This window comes from Labeo rohita, chromosome 25 (assembly GCF_022985175.1).
Source record: "Labeo rohita strain BAU-BD-2019 chromosome 25, IGBB_LRoh.1.0, whole genome shotgun sequence".
NCBI lineage: Eukaryota > Metazoa > Chordata > Actinopteri > Cypriniformes > Cyprinidae > Labeo > Labeo rohita.
Genome location: NC_066893.1, coordinates 15475613 through 15493054, shown reverse-complemented (window position 1 = coordinate 15493054; position 17442 = coordinate 15475613). Strand labels below are relative to the sequence as shown.

At 34.9% G+C, this 17442-nt stretch overlaps 1 protein-coding gene across 7 annotated transcripts in view; it reads right to left on the bottom strand.

Moving 5' to 3' along the window:
• The window catches only part of dyrk4 (dual-specificity tyrosine-(Y)-phosphorylation regulated kinase 4), a 50339-nt gene that overhangs the window by 9204 nt on the left and 23693 nt on the right, over window positions 1–17442 (bottom strand). For 3 of the 7 annotated variants that reach the window (XM_051099344.1, XM_051099346.1, XM_051099348.1), the window contains 5 exons: window positions 9554–9637; window positions 6063–6206; window positions 4260–4401; window positions 3511–3674; window positions 2622–2758 (listed from right to left, as the gene is read on the bottom strand). In XM_051099344.1, coding sequence (XP_050955301.1) covers window positions 2622–2758; window positions 3511–3674; window positions 4260–4401; window positions 6063–6206; window positions 9554–9637 — 671 coding nt within the window. Of the gene's footprint in view, window positions 1–2621; window positions 2759–3510; window positions 3675–4259; window positions 4402–6062; window positions 6207–9553; window positions 9638–13851; window positions 14540–17442 lie in introns of those variants that run through there. The other 4 variants (XM_051099349.1, XM_051099351.1, XM_051099347.1 and 1 more) reach the window with 3 other exon arrangements.

Here is a 17442-nt window from a genome sequence, read left to right as displayed (position 1 = left end):
TCACACTATTCTTCTGGCAAGACGTTTTAGCATAATATCTCACCATTCGTTGATGCATCCAGATCTCGCTTAATCAGCATTATACAGTGAAGATCAAAATTAGCAATGAGCTATCTATAAATACTAGTGCTGTCAATCTATTAATCGTGATTAATCGCATCCAAAATAAGAGTTTTTTTTTACATAATGTTTATACTGTATATATTTATTATGTGTATATACAGTATATAAATACACATACAAAGAGTATACATTTTGACAATATTTACATGTATTTAAATGTATATTTATATTCATATAATTGATATGATATATAAATATTTTATTATATAAACACAACATATTTTCTTAAATATATACATGCATGTGTGTGTATTTATATATAAATAATAAATATACACAATACACACACATATATTAAACAAAAACCTTTATTTTGGATGTGATTAATCGTGATTAATCGTTTGACAGCTCCAATAAATACTTGATTTTTTTCTGAAATACTGTTAATCTTCATAGCTCAAAATTTGAAGGAATACTAGCTGTAGGTATACCGTTGTTCTACTAACATCTTTGGTAACTGTATTGGTTTTCCTAGCCATAACTTTGTCGGCAAGGATTTTACAGAGATTTTCAGTTGGGTTTACACCACCCTTTCCCACCATTTCATTATTTCAGGGTTCTTAGCTTCAAGGAACGGCTTTACTCATTTTGCAGTGTGACGGGGCATTGTCTTGCATGAAAATTGCAGGCTGAATGGGAGGTTTTGCTTAAGGAGGTTTTGATAAGCATTTGCATTCACCCTAGCTGTATAAGATGCCCAACTCTTGCTGCAGAGAACATCCCTCAAAGCAATACACTTCCTCATCCACCTTTTACTGAGTTTTTACTTTCCTCAGTTTGATGCCAAACAAAATGTTTCCCATCAGACCCAAATACATTAAACTTGCTCTCATCACTAAAGTGAACTGTGGACGAGTTCTCCTCTCTTCACACAACATGCTCCTCAGCAAAGTTGAGCCTAGCCTTTTAATTCTCTCTGTTGATGAAAGGCTTGGTCACTGCAGAGTGAGCTTTCATTCTGACTTCTCTTAAACATGCTGAGACAGATTTAGACAGTGTTCAGCACTGAACTGGCAAGCAATTCCAGCTGCAGTGCTGAACCGATTTCCCATTGAGAGTCTCTGCATTATCCTGTCTTCTCGTGCGTTTGTCTTATGTGGATGACCAGCCTATTTGGGGGACTGAATTAGTGTCATTGTAAACCTGTAATACCGGAGAAATCACAGATTTGGAATGACCAATTTCTCATGCAGTTGCTGAAAAAGTCATCCCTTTGGACAACGTCCTGTCACAGGGTTTTAGTCACTTTCGAGCAGCCCACTATCTTGTAATCTCTGTGAAAATTGGAGGAATGCTGCCAGTTAAATAGGGTTTGTCATATTTAAGAAATTAGCACCAGGTGCCAGATTAACACCAGTAACTTGGAGGTATGTGTTTTTTTTTTTCAAATGACCAATTTTAGTTTTTTTTATACTGTGCTTCAGAATGCAATTAATTTATGAAATATGCTTAAAAATTGCCCTTCTACTCGTGTATAACTTTAAATAGGACAGCAGTGACCTTGAAATTTAAGAAATTATATGTTGTTCTCTAATTTCGATCTCTTGTGTGTGTGTAAACACAGTAGAAAACAATTTTTTGAGTCAACTTAAAATAATTTGTTACCCCGCTGCCTTCAAATTTTAAGTTCAGTCAACTCAAAAAGTTTAGTCAACTTGAAATGTGACAGCTTAGATATTTGAGTTGATTCCACTTAAAATTGTTGTTTAGTCAACTCAAATATCTAAGTTGTCACTTACAGTACAACATTTCAAGTTGACTAAGCTTATTTGAGTTGACTGAACTTAAAAGTTTGAGGCAGCAGGGTAAAAACTTATTTTAAGTTGGCTCAAAAAATTGTTTTATTGGTTTTTACAGTGTGTATATATAACACACTCTTAAAAGACTCTGAAAGACTCTTAAAAGCAAATCAGAACAGCTTTACAGTATTCAGCACTGAGCACTGCATTCTGAGAAGGTTTAAAGTTAAAGCATCAGTCAAAGCAGGTGCAATGGCAATTGAAGGGGATGAGATCAGTTCTGCCCAGACAAGTAATGTGATACACAACAGACAGGTTTTAACACCCTTCAGTGTATCAAGTCAGTGTAAGCTATGACCCAGTTAAGTGCTGATTAAAGACCTTTTGATGGCCTCATGACAAGAAAAGTGTGAAAAGATCTGAAGGCTGGGGTCTTCAATATTGTGTATATTTTCATTGCTATTTATAATTTTAATGGGGACATTGAAATATTTAGCTAAAGTTTAACTTTATTAATTTCTTAATCTTATTTTAATGAAAGAAGTGTATTTTTTTAATCAATATCCATTCAGTTTTAATATTATTTTAAAATTTAATATTATTATTTAGTTCCGTATGTATTTTTTTTTTCACAAAAATTAGCTAATTGACAGACCACCTTGCAGCACCACCACGGACCCCCTAGGGGCCGCTGACCCTGATTGTATCAAAGATTGCATGGGAATGAGAATGAGCAGATGAACTGGAGGTTAATTTTACCTCTTTTTATTGCGAATGATCTTGATTGCCACCATCTCATTTGTCTTGTGATCCAAACATTTCAAGACTTGACCAAATGATCCTTTCCCAATCACCTCCAGGACTTCATAGCGATAGCCTATATGGTCATGCAGGACCTGCACAGAGTATTTAGAGGACAGAGTCAGCTGACAAACAGGTCAGCATAATTATTTACGTCTCCTTTGCGGTGGCAGACTTCCTGTTACTTAGAGAAACATCGCAATGTTAATATTGAGGTGCTTGAATATTCCCCATTTGTTTGTTTCTTAACTCAGGCACATATCTGGGTTGTCCAACATGTGACACTGTTTACATGTTTTGACTGCAAATGCCTGCTGTATGACTGTTTAAATCGTCAAGCCAGAAGGCATGCAGTCTTAATGCCCAGTAATCCTGAGGAACGTCTTTCTGAAAAGGCACATTCATGGAAGATGGGGTGGGACAGCAGACATGAGAGTCTGGCAGCCTGTAGCTGAATTAGCCAGTCTCGTGCTGTAATGCAATTTCATCATTTATCAAGTTGAAAATGAGGTCAGTATGTCACCCAGGAAGCTGTTTGCCAGAAGCCATAAAATAAATGTTAATTGAAATGAAATATGAAAAATCTTAAACCTATTTTTTTCAGCTACTGTCGTTGCCAAAGCAAAGTAAAACTAGAAGTACAATAAAATGTATACAAACTATATAGACAAATAAAAAATAATAATAAAAATCACAAAATAAAACTTTAAAATTAAAATGGAAAATACAAAAATAAAAAAATAAAAAATTATTAATTAAAACACATAGTATCTCAATTATACTAAAATAACACTGCTACGCAAAAGTAATACAATCACAAAAAGATATATCACATATCGTGTTTAACCTTTAAGTAGCTGCCATGCTCATCATCATAGCCTGAATTGTGTGGGGATCCCTGGGAGCCCTCAATCTTCTTAGTGTCCAAACCCAGATACCAGATCTCAGAGTAGTCCATGATCTCCTCCCTCTCATATTCTGTTAGCTGGTTCTGGAAGTGCTTCAGTGCCGCTGTTTGGAAGATGAAGAATGACATACATAAATAGTGAACATACCTGTATAGAGTCCAATTAAAGGGATAGTTCACCCAGAAAATGAAAATTCTGTCACCCTCATGTCGTTCCAAACCTGTAGGACCTTCATCCTGTTCATCTTCAGAACACAAATTAAGATATTTCTGAAGAAATCCAAGCGCTTTTTGACCCTGCATAGACAGCAACGCAACTGACAAGTTCAAGATCCAGAAAGGTAGTAATCACATCGTTAAAATAATCCATGTGACATCAGCGCTTCAACTGCGATTTTATGAAGCTACGAGAATACTTTTTGTGCACTTTTTGTGTAGTTGCATCTATGCAGGGTCAGAAAGCTCTTGGATTTCTGAAGTTCTGAAGATGAACGAAGGTCTTACAAGTTTAAAATGACATGAGCTTGAGTGATCAATGACAGTATTTACTCTGGTAACTATAATGGATTATAATAATAAAATTATGATCTGAGGTTCAGCTAGAAGAGCAGCAATGCAGTGACTAAAACCTGCATCGATTCATTTCTGAAATACATGAAATACAAACAAAAATCCAGAGCACTTCATACTTGTTGGAGACATAGGCAGCCTCTGTCCCTCATATGTCCTGATCTTCTCAAACTTATTGATGATACTCCTAGTTAAGGATTCTGAGAGGTTTTCCACAGACGAACCAAAGCGATTGGGAAACTGCGGCCTCGGCCTCTCCTCCTGTGTTACAAGAAATGGAGGTCAGATTGAAAATAAGTCTTTATGTAGCCATTATATTAATTGTTTACTCATAAATATATTTATTTACTCACCCTCATTTTATTCCAATCCTATATGTGACCCTGGACCACAAAACCAGTCTTAAGTAGCATGGGTACATTTGTAGCAATAGCCAAAAATACATTGTATGGGTCAAAATTATCGATGTTTTTATGCCAAAAATCATTAGGATATTAAGTAACGATCATGTTCAATGAAAATTTTTTGTAAATTTCCTGTATCAAAACGTAATTTTTGATTGGTAGTTAGACAACTTTAAAGGCGATTTTCTCAATATTTAGTTTTTTATGCACCCCCAGATTTCAGATTTTCAAATAGTTGTATCTCGGCCAATTTTAGTCATATCCTTACAAATGCATCAATGGAAAGCCTATTTATTCAGCTTTCAGATTATGTATACATTTCAATTTCAAAAAATGGACCCTTATGACTGGTTTTGTGGTCCAGGGTCTCATATACTGTTGTTTTTTTCTGTGAAACTACAAAAGTGGTCCATACAGCTTATGCACTATATTCTATAAGTCTTAAGTTATATAAGTCTTTTAACGCTTTACCACAGTTTTCTAAGGAATAGACTTAAATTTTGCTAACTATGCCAATAATTTTAATTGTTTACTCAATTTACTCACTTAATTGTTTTCTGTAAAACTACAAAAGTGGTTCATACAGCTTGGGCACTATATTTCGAGTCTGTTCCTATAGCTCTGTGAGGAACGGACTGAATTCTATATACTATTGTACTATTATTTTAAGTTGACTCAACAAATAGTTTTTTTTACAGTGTATAGTCTTTAAAAGCATTACCATAGCTGTGTGAGAAACAGACTTACATTTTGGTCACTATTGTAGTCATTTTAATTGTTTACTTAAAAAATATCTTTATTTACTCATCCTCATTTCATTCCAATCCTATATACTATTGCTTTTTCTCTAAATCTATAAAAGTGGTTGATACGGCTTGACCACTATATTCCTACACTGTAAAAAACAAAAAACACAATTTGTTGAGTCAGCTTAAAATAATTTGTTACCCTGCTGCCTTAAAATTTTAAGTTCAGTCAACTCAAATAAGTTTAGTTAAATTGAAATGTTAAGTTGTACTAAGTGACAACTTAGATATTTGTGTTTGTTAAACTTAACAGATGAGTAAGTAACCCAGCTGCCTTCAAATTTGAAGTTGAATCAACTCAAGTATCTAAGTTGTCACAACATTTCAAGTTAAATAAACATTTTTTGAGTGGACTGAATTTAAAATTTGAAGGCAGCCAGGTAACAAATTATTTTAAGTTGACTCAACAAATAGTTTTTTACAGTGTATAGTCTTTAAAAGCATTACCATAGCTGTGTGAGAAACAGACTTACATTTTGGTCACTATTCTAGTCATTTTAATTGTTTACTTAAAAAAAACCTTTATTTACTCATTTCATTCCAATCCTATTTTTTTTTTTTTTTGCGATTGACAGATAAGATTACTGTTAAATGGAAAGAAGCTGCATCAAAAAATCTTGTTTTGTGTTCTTTGAGAAGTCATAGAGGACATAGAGTAGATATGAGAGTGAGTGATGATAGCTGGACTTTCATTTTATGAGTGTTATCCCACCTGATTCCCTTGGGTGCTTTGCACCAGCTGTTTGACGATACTGGGTAAGGTTCCATTCGAATGCAGAAGTTTGCCATTGGTCACCAAAACTTGCTTGACCGGAGCCTCTAGTTGGGGCAAAGTGCCAACCCCCGTCCCACACTTCTAAAAAACAAAAGATACAATACTCTAAGTACCGTTCAACATGAAAAACTCTACAAATCAGTAACAAGGCCAAACGGTGGGAAAGATACGTGAGATTCGCGCAAGGCTAGTGGCCAACGGCCCCAGTGAACCAGACCCCCTGCGTAGAGGATGGAATTTCAGCGGCGGTTGAGAACGAGGTGGGGACAAAAGCAACGATACAGCAGTCTTTCACAACCCACGCCATCAGAGCAACAAATATATACTCTAAATCTTACATTTGGCGTGTAATAAGAGCGAACAACACAGATTTTCTCTACACGGTTCATTTCTTGCAATATAATTTTTTGGAAGTAGTAAGACGAAAGGTTCCCTTGCTATGAAGCCAATGTAGGGCACTGCACAAGGGAGGGGCTCGTTCATAGCTTGCAGGTTTTCCCCCATCTCACGGTTCAAAGCCAGTGCTCGACAAACTTCTGGGCTGAAAAAAGAGCAAGTGTGTCTATAGATAGATGCGATATTCAATCTCATATGTTCTGGGGATACTGCGGCATCTGCCAACTTGATCATGACGCATAGAAACAGGAGATAAATATAGCATGGGGCACCTGCACAGATCTACAAGAATACAGTAGGCTGCGTAAACAACATGCACCGTTCAGGTACCGCAGCTGTGCGTTAAAACCACAACGGAATCAACGGATTTCCACATTCAGAGGCCCCATGCCAAGCACTTTATTATGACTAGCTGTTATCACCTGTTAAGAGATTGTTTTTAGTTAATGACAACTGTTAGGGTTGTTTCACACTTGGCATTAAAGATTTAACACAACGCTTTCCATAGGTGCTTGGAGGGATCATCCATTGTCATCTATATATAGCGGCAAACAAAGGAAGAGGCTATTCACACATTAGCATCAGCTAAATGAAAGTTTGTACATTTAAGCCAAAAATGTTGAGTAATAGTGTTGGGGAGTCCAATTAATTTGGTGAATCAGATTGTTTCTGAGTCATTACATAAAATAACTGCTCCCTCAAGGCTTTGCATAACACATCTTGTAAATACTGCTGTTTATTATTAATTTTTAATGTTAAATTGACGCAAGTGGCACGGAAATTACAGCTACTTCACCTTTAAGATAAGTAGATTATGTCACGTGTTAGATGTTTTATAATTTCAATATTTTCTTATTATATTTAGACGTGTATTTATAATCAAATGTTCAAGATTAGAGGATGCCAACTGTAAAATATAATGATTAATCAACCAATTATGTGAATATCAGAGAGATGTGTTTCCTAGAGTCTATACAGTGATTATGGTGATTCAAACAATTTGATCCACCTGTGGAGTTGAGTCTGCTTAGGATCCTTGGGGATGCCTGATCAAGTAAAAACACATAATATGTAGAAAAAAACATTGAATTGAACATTTGCGTAGTATACAAACTAGCGTGTTGTGTGGTCAGCTTGCAAAATCAAAGAATGAGAAATTTTTTAATAATTCATATACATTTAGCAGTTTGGGTTCGGTACGATTTTTAAGAAAATAAGTCTCAAAAAGGCTGCATTTATCTGATCAAAAATAAAGTAAAAACAGTAATACTGTAAAATATTCATACAATTTAAAATAACTGTTTTCTATATGAATATATTGTAATATGCACTTATTCCTGTGATGCAATGCTGAATTTTCAGCATCACTACTCTTAGTCTTTAGTGTCACATGATCCTTCAGAAATAATTCTAATATGTTGATTTGCTGATGAAAAAACATTTCTTATTATAATCGATATTAAATATATATATTTTAAATAGTGAGGAAACATTTACAATTTTTTTTTAGGATTCCTTGATGGGAAAAGTTAACATTTTTAGTGAAATTACATTTTCACTCAGTCGATCTGCTGTTTTTGTTTCATGCAGATGTTTTTTGTAGTATAGTTTCACAAAACTAAAGTCAGATCATTCTGTTTTCGCTTCAGATTTAGAAATTATACAATCTAATTTAGATTAAAAACTGCACATGCAGCATGTAAACAGCATCCTTGTTTGGATCTTGATTAAAATGCAGTGCTTGCCATCATTTTAAATGAAAAACAGCCACAGGCAAACCCTTACATGAAGAGATTTCTTTTATTTCCGTTATTGTTTTATTTGATTTGGTTTTTTTTTTAAATTTCAAATTAGTTTTTTGTTATTTCACAATTTTCACAAAGAAATGTTTTTTGTCCAAGCATTAAAGGACACCTTTTCATTTATAATTTGTCTTAAATCTCATTTTAAAAAAAAGGTGAGAAAATCGTATTGTGAAATCAGTATCGTGAATCGTTACATCCCTAGTCTTTACTGGAACTTTTGATCAATTTAATTTGTTTCTGCTGAATAAAATGATTTCTTTAAAACTATACCGATCCCAAACTTTTGAACGGTAGTTTATATCAAATAGCTATTTTATAGGATTTCTACCCTACACGGTAAAAAATAAAAAACACAATTTGTTGTGTCAGCTTAAAATAATTTGTTACCCCGCTGTCTTAAAATTTTAAGTTCAGTCAACTAAAATAAGTTTAGTCAACTTGAAATGTTAAGCTGTACTAAGTAACAACTTAGATATTTGTGTTTGCTAAACTTAACAGATGGGTAAGTAACCCAGCTGCCTTAAAATTTTAAGTTGATTCAACTCAAATATCTAAGTTGTCACTTAGTATAATTTAACATTTCAAGTTGAATAAACTTTCTTTGAGTTGACTGAACTTAAAATTTTAAGGCAGCCAGGTTACAAATTATTTTAAGTTGACTCAACAAATTGTTTTTTACAGTGTAGTAAAAAAGTAATAGATTTAAAATGCATTTATTTTATACTTTTATTGCTTGAGACTTACTGATATAAAAATTGTAATTAAACTTTTTTTGGAGTACTACTTGTGCACAATGCTTAATTTAATTTATAATTAATAATTTCTTAATATTAAGCCTAAAATATGTTTTAATGTCACTATTGATGAGGATTGTATAATCTTATAATATATAATAATAATAATAATAATAATAATAATAATAATAAATATACCAGTTTAGTAAACCAAAAGTACAATTGCAGATTATTTTTATTAAGTACATAATATGTAAATGTATTTGTAGTATACTTGACATGAAATAAATGTAAATGTAAATACATTTTCACTAGGGTAGTCAGGCGTTATCATTAAAAATTAGATTCTACAGCCTGCACCCATCTCTTAGTTTTCTATCCAGACAAAGTCAGTCTTACAGTAGAATGATTCACAAAGCCTTGGCGAATCAATACAAATGAATCATCACTGTTAGGTAACCGCTTATGTCTTGCTTTACGAATATAGTCTCACCTGTGAGTAGGTGCAGTTGGGTCCTATTTTTGTGTTCTCGGCCTGAGACCTGTGTGGGTGAGGGAAAGCCTCGGGTCTGGCTGACTGTGAAAGAGAGCGGAGGAAAGACGTCATGAGCGTGACGAGTGGGCGCACTCTCGCAACCCACATCCACAGTCGTACGTGTGGGAAGCTGGCTATATAACTCCAAGATTCATCTCCGCTCGCTCCGTGTTATTCAACACAGCGGATGACTCATGCTCGACACACCAAGGTTGCTTGTTTTTAATTCAAAAGCACGTTAATAGCATTTCAATGATGCCCACCATGTCACATTATGCAGTTTGACCTCATAGTAGAGGGCAGTCGTGATTTTCAGACTGGTACTTCACACTTCACAGCAATCAACTCCTCACTAATGTTCCTCTTGAGCACGAATGCTGAGTGTTCAAGGATATCAGGGGACCTGCGATGACTACAATCAGTCATGATTGCGGACATACGTGAAAACAGGCCCACATCCATCTTAATCAGGAGGAGCGTGCGTCAGTAGTTGCTGACAGACAGCATAAGGACAGATGAAAAGCTTCAGCTAAACTTAGAGGCTCTCCGGTTGGTGGTGGGGGTTGGAGGGTGAGATACAAAGAGACGGCTTGTTGCAGAAATCAAACAGATTGGCCGAGAAACATACGGACAATGGGATGATCTCGCCTGTGTGCACACCTTGGAGACTTATGTGGCTCTCACACCCTTAATCCACATGAGTCTAAAACATATGGCGGTTTTTGGCCAAGCAGCGGGAGGTTTAGCCATGCTGATGTGTCGAGACTTAGCTGCATTCATTCACAGGCAGCGAAGTACATACTGGCTTATGGAGGGATCAGAGAGTACATGGATTCCGGTGTGGCAGCAACAAAGAGATGCATTTAGAAAACAGGCAGTAAAAATTTGTTACACTTAGACTGCGGCCTGTCAGCTGTGCAATGTGAGCCCCGGGCTTTAAAAGACTCATTCAAATATTAACACCTGTGAGTTGCTATGTTCAGGACCAAGGGCTTTGTGTTACAATGTGGGTCAGTGTGCAATGCAAGGGCGGGATAGATACTTATCGGTCAGCTTCATTCGCCAGTAAAATGCTTGAAAAATGAGATTTGACTTTTTTTAGGAATGCACAATATATTGGTACCATAGCGTTACAAATGATTTATTGCAGTACAAGAAAATACAATTTCAGATTTTCTACTTCAAAATTTAATTCAATGTGTTATTTGCTGTTTCTTTGTAATTGTGAAATTTAGTCACAGTTTGCTGTCTTTTTATCAGCTAATATAGTATCAGTATAAATTATTACAGATTACACTGTAAAATGTAATCTTAAGCAAGTTTCAAAATTAATATATATTTTTTCAAGCTTAGATTTTAATGTTGTAATGGCTAAATTTGATTGTACAATTTAAAAGACCGTAACTGGCCGTAATTTTAATACCAATGCATCGCTAAAATACACGTTTATTGCAGTACAGGAGAATGCAATTTCAGATTTTCAATTTTAAAATTTCACATTTAATTCAATGTTTTACTTGCTGTTTCTTTGTAATTGTGAAATTTAGTAGCAAGTGAAATTTTTTGTATTTTTATTAGCCAATATAAGATTTAATTTATCGGTGCTGGCTGATATTGGATATTTAATTGTTCATGATAATTTTTCATTGTTACATGTAGATTACTTTTGCCATTATTGATGACTCTCTTAAAGTTAATCTTTTAAAACATTAACAATTTAATAACACTGTAAAATGTAATCTTTAGCAAATCTCAAAATTAATGTCTATTTTTGCATGCTTACATTTTAATATTATGATGGCTAAATTTGACTGTAATTTTTAAAACACCTGATTTTCATTTTTTAATTCTAGTTTATTAAAACAAAATAGTACAGAACTTTAAAAATCACAAAAATAATTATAGGGTGTAATTTTAATATCAATACATTGGTCAGTTTCATTCGCCAGTAAAATGCTTGAAAAATGAGATTTGACTTTTTTTAGGGATGCACAATATATTGGTACCATAGCGTTACAAATGATTTTTCGAAGTTTATTGAAGTACAAGAAAATACAATTTCAGATTTTCTACTTCAAAATTTCACATTTAATTCAATGTGTTACTTGCTGTTTCTTTGTAATTGTGAAATTTAGTCACAGTTTTTAAGTGAAAACTGTTTTGTCAGTGCTTACATTTTAATATTGGCTAAATTTGATTGTAGCATTTAAAACACTTGATTTTCATTTTTTTTATTCTAGTTTATTAAAACAAAATAGTACAGGACTTTAAAAATCACAAAAATAGTTATAGGGTGTAATTTTAATATCAATGCATCGCTAAAATACATGAAGTTTATTGCAGTACAAGAAAATACAATTTCAGATTTTCTACTTCAAAATTTCACATTTAATTCAATGTGTTACTTGCTGTTTCTTTGTAATTGTGAAATTTAGCAGAAATTTTTTCCTTTTTTATCAGCCAATACAAGATTTAATTTATCGGTTTTGGTTGTTATTGATATTTATTAGTGCATATTAATTTCTCATTTTTACATGTAGATTTCATTTGCCATCACTGAAGGCTCACTTAAAGTTAATCTTTAAAAACATTAACAATTTAATAACACTGTAAAATGTTAACTTTGGCAAATGTCAAAAAGAATATCAATTTATTTTTTATGCTTACATTTGATGGCTAAATTTGATTGTTGCAATTAAAACTCTTGATTTTAATTCTAATTTAATTCTATTAAAACAAAATAGTATAGAATTTATTAGTTTAGAATTTCTTAAATTATTAGCCAGAATTTTAATACCAATGCATCACTAAAAACACTCTTAAAAATAAAGTTTATTTATTGACATATTTACCATTTACCATTCCTGGAACCTTTCCATTCTCTTTCTATAAGTTCTATAGTGGAAAAACATTGTTATTGTCATTGTAAGAACAGATCACTGGAATGTTCTTTGGGGAACCAAAAATGGTTATTCTATGGCATCGTTTTGAAAACACCCTTGTAGAAACTTTATTTTTAAGAGTGTAGGTCTGTACTGTACTGTATGTTTCACCCTACAGTGTGCCCAATTTTATATCCCATATGTTATCACATAAATTGGTGTTTACCAATAGAGTAAACCAATAGAGGATTTGGGTCACCCCAATAAAGAAGAAACTGTTCATGGGTAAGGGTCAAAAATACATCATATGCCATTCTTAATACTTCAGACTCTCAATGCCTTTCATAGTAACTTGGAGCTCAGTACTGAATCATTTGCTGACAGTCACCTTAAAGGATTGGTTCATACTTAGACACTGGCTAGAGGTTTTTAAAGCATCACATGTTCAGACCAAATATACTCATAGGGTGCAAGGAGTGCTTTAAACATCAGTCTTTGAGAGAACAGAGACAATGCACAGCTGCCAATGCAATTAATTCTATTACACAAAGCAGTGGGATAAATCTCAATGATGGAGTGGCAGGATGAATAGAGGATTGGGACGTGCATAATTTATTGTAACCTTGCACTCTAAACTTTATCATCAATAAAACCGAAAATACACAGAACGGAACGTAATCAAATAGACTCTCGTGTTACTGCCAAGGTACCATTCTTAGAAGGTAAAGTGCAATGAAATTTGAGCAAATAAACAAATAAAACAACGTGAGGAAGTTCTTACCATGGTAAAAAATGACCATGGTAACTACACTTTCTGCTTCTGAAAAGTATAGGGTTATACTTTTATACATTTTATACGCAGAAATCTAGTATGTATACATACACGCACTTTTCTTTTAACAATTTAGCCTATAACCTATTATAATAGTTTCCGCCAAAATTAAATAGTCTGTAAAAAATAAAGGCAACAACAACATATATAACTGAAAATTAATTTATTTTTTTATCTAATTTTATCTCTTTTATTTAATTACCAACCAATTATTACCAAGTTACCGCTATAACAGCAATAAATTGTATGATATTATATAAACTGTATATGTCAGTATGGCATTATATAAACAGCGACTACCATAGTATGGCTAAATATTACAAGGCGCACCTGCAATGGATAATATTTAATAAAATATCTAATAAAAACATACATGCGTAAATTATTTCATATGACTGTATAATGTTTAAAACTTTAATAGTAAACTTAAGTGCAACCACAATCAGACATATGCTGCAAATATAACTTTTGAAAAGCTTTTAACAAGAGTAATTCTACAAGCATGCAAGGGAAGGCATACATTGTTGATCTTCATACATTACCTTGTTATTAATTTCAGGAAACATGTCGCTTTTTGACACGTGGATTTTTAACACATCCAAATCATAAGGCATAAGGCATGAGAAAGAAACAACGCGTTCTCTATTAAATCCAGCAGGAAACTTGCATCTTAAGAATCCTGTAAGACACCGGAACCCGTCGTGTCAGCACTGGAAAATAGCAGTGGGAACTTCGCGAAATGAAGTGTTTCCCGATGAGGCGGAGAGGGGTTGAAAAGCTTTCGTCAGCAAGAGATTAACGGAAAGAGGCAAGCTGTCCGTCTGCTCCACTTGACGTGTATGTCCCGAGATATGCCACCTGTTCAGGTTTTCCAGCCTGCTTGCACTCTATATAGATTTGTTTACGTGCGCTTACCTATCATTGAACCCATATTCCTTCCATCCTAGCATACTGCATTTGTTTGCCAAGTCATGGCGCTCCTAAAAGTGGTAATCCAGGACACTTATGGCACAAAGTGCAGCTGCACAAGTCAGCCTCTAATAACACAACCGGCTCGCAGGCACGAGTTTTTTCAGTGTGTACTTGCCGAGCGAGTGCCTCCGCTCACAATTTCCTCGCTTTGACACGAGCTTTGAGAATGCAACGGCACCGCCTTCGCCACTATCTGTTTACTGCGCTCTCTTAGGCTAAGTTTCCATCTGTCAACGAACGATGGGACCCCAATAAATAACGCCTATCAGTACATCGTCATTCCCAAAGCACTGTGTATTTCAAAATGTCAGATGAGCAGTGGGCGAGCCAAGAGCTTAAACCCCCCTCACTCAACCTTATTAACGCTGTGATTATTTGGGCTTTGATCTGAACGGGAGATCGTGTTCTTGCATTAGATTAAAAAAAGTACCATTTTTATTCTACATGAAGGTGGTCCAGCAATGAGGGGTGTTCGCACCTGAGGAACCTTTTCATACTTCCGAGTACTATAGAGGGGGTTGTACTTACATCACGATTTGGTCAGTTACCCGGATGCACGGCCATACTGGCGATACTTGGATGTAAACAACAGCATGGATTGCACGGTCAGTGCACTACTGAATATTCTGCTAATTTATGCTGTCTAAACCATGGAAAGCAAAAACATGTGGAAGCTGTTAAATCATATAGAGAAGGACTTAGTAAGCAGTAGTGATGGGTCATTTTGAACGAATCTTTAATTTGACTCGGGACGAACAAGTCGTCTCGGGGAGTGATTCGTTCAGTTGCGCATGCGCAACATCCTATTAGGTTCTGTACTGGAAATAGTTCACCTGTTTCGAGTCTTCGGGTTTTTAGAGTCGTTCGTTCATCTTATGGGGCTGTCACGTGATGAACGAACGACTCAAACCCGAGGACTCGAGAGATGAACTAATCAATTCTCTTTCCGGCTCAGACTGCATAGGTTAAGCTTATGGGGCTGTCACGTGATGAACGAACGACTCAAAACCGAAAACTTGTCAGATAAGAGGCGAGGTGAGTGAATCATAGACTAAAGACCCAGGTAAACAATGAATTAATATTTTCAGTTTCTTACAGCATTATAGTTTTGTTTTGTTTAAAGTGTGATCAACGTTTATGTAAGCAGTAGATGTGTTAGGGAGGCAACAGGTAACATTTTAATTATATTTTGCTAAAATGAACGAAATGACTCGAAAAAAGATTTGTTCATTTTGCTGAACGAGACTCAAAGGTCCGAGTCGGTAAAATGATCCGAACTTCCCATCACTAGTAAGCAGGACATACATAAGATACATAAGAGCAGTATTAATTAAGATATTAGCCTTATATTTCACCTACCTGACTGGAAATACTGGAAATAATAAGAACAAACGTGAATGTTGTCAAGATTCTTGCCATGGAAATACTGATTCAGTTTGGCCAACCACAAACACCTTTTTTCGGGCAGTTTTTTGCACTCTTCTCCTTGATTTGTTATAACTTTTGGCAGTCTATAGTACTCCAAATGTTTTTTGCGGTCTGACCGATTAGTACAGCCCAAAACATGACAATAACTCATCAATTACTCGGTTCAGTTGCATTGTTTACGTCCATTGTTGCGAATATAGCCGATTGATGACGCGTCATGAAAAACACTCTATTGACGGAAGTACCCGCTTTTTGGAGTCTTCACACCGCAGGAACTAGGAATGGTTTTAGTTCTAGAAACTCTGTTTGGAGGAACTAAATTAGCTCCTTCTTCAGCGTAGGGTCTAAAACAATTCTATAAGAAATATCAGTGATGTAAGTGTATGTTAATTGGCTATACAAATCGCTGTTTACCCTGCATTTTAAAAGAGCCATGTAAACATATTTACTCCACAAACATGGAAAATGCGATAATGGCATTGTTGGCAGCGTTGTTCTTTTCTGAGCTTTGATGATATGTAACACTGCAAGTTGTCCGATTTTCATGGTCTTTCAATCATGTAAATTGTGCATTTACATTCCTTCTCAGTTATCACAAAACCCCCCAAAAAAGCCCAGATCACGGCGTCCTCCATTAACATTGACGTTACATTTGACATGTAAAGTAACGTTGACATTTGTAAATTGTGTGAATAAAGACATTGCTGTAGGACGCTTCAGAGTTCCTGCTGCCACTGCGAATGAACCTGAAAACCCTGCTGGCTACTTCCTAGAACTAAAGGCCTGTGCACACGAAGAACGATAACTATAATGATAATGATAAAGATAAAAATATAGTTATAAAAATCTTTCTCATTATTAAGGAATAACAGAGTCCACACCACAACTATAACAATAAAAAACAGAGAAATTATATTGTTGGAATCACTTTCATAATGTTTTTTTTTTCCAGCTGATGAACGATAAAACCATTGACACCCAATGAGACTCAATCCTGCTATCACAAGCTCGAGAATTTAAAGAGTCAGGCGAGCATGTGCTTAGAATAAACATGAAATCGTATGTTGGTGTGGATGCTAATATAGTTATCTTTATAGTTATCGTTCTTGGTGTGAACGGTCCTTAAGTGGTGCGAAAGCCCCTATGTTGAGATCACATGACCGACCAAGTGCTAGTTAAATTAGGTGTGTTTGACTTAATTAATGCACAGCAGCGCAGACCAGTCAGTGGCTGACTTGCAGTGCATGTCGACGCCACATTGCTGTGATGTATAGCATCAAAGTATCTGTCTCAGATTTCACCACATGACAGCGATCATGTGTTTTATGTTTATTCTGACACCTTTAGTTCTACTAATGCTCACAAATCTGTTTTTATAACAGTAAAAGCTCTTTCACACTTAGTCACAATGTTATATAAGCTATGTTTCCATCACCATTTTATGCGCATTTTGAAGTATCGCACAAGAAACGAGTGATGGAAATTGCATATTTCGAAAGAACATCACTTAATTTGAAAAAAGATTGTACACTCGCTTGAGGTGGTTTTTGACTTACAAAAATTAATCCGAATAATGGGAGATGGAAACACGTATGCTCGTAGTTAATAAAGTCGTAGTTAATAGCAAATAAGTGTTCCCTATTCTAAAGTGTTACCAAATATATAGACCCACTTTATTGCTATGTAAATAGTATAAGCTTACGTTGAACTTTATTCTTGTAAACGCGCTGTAT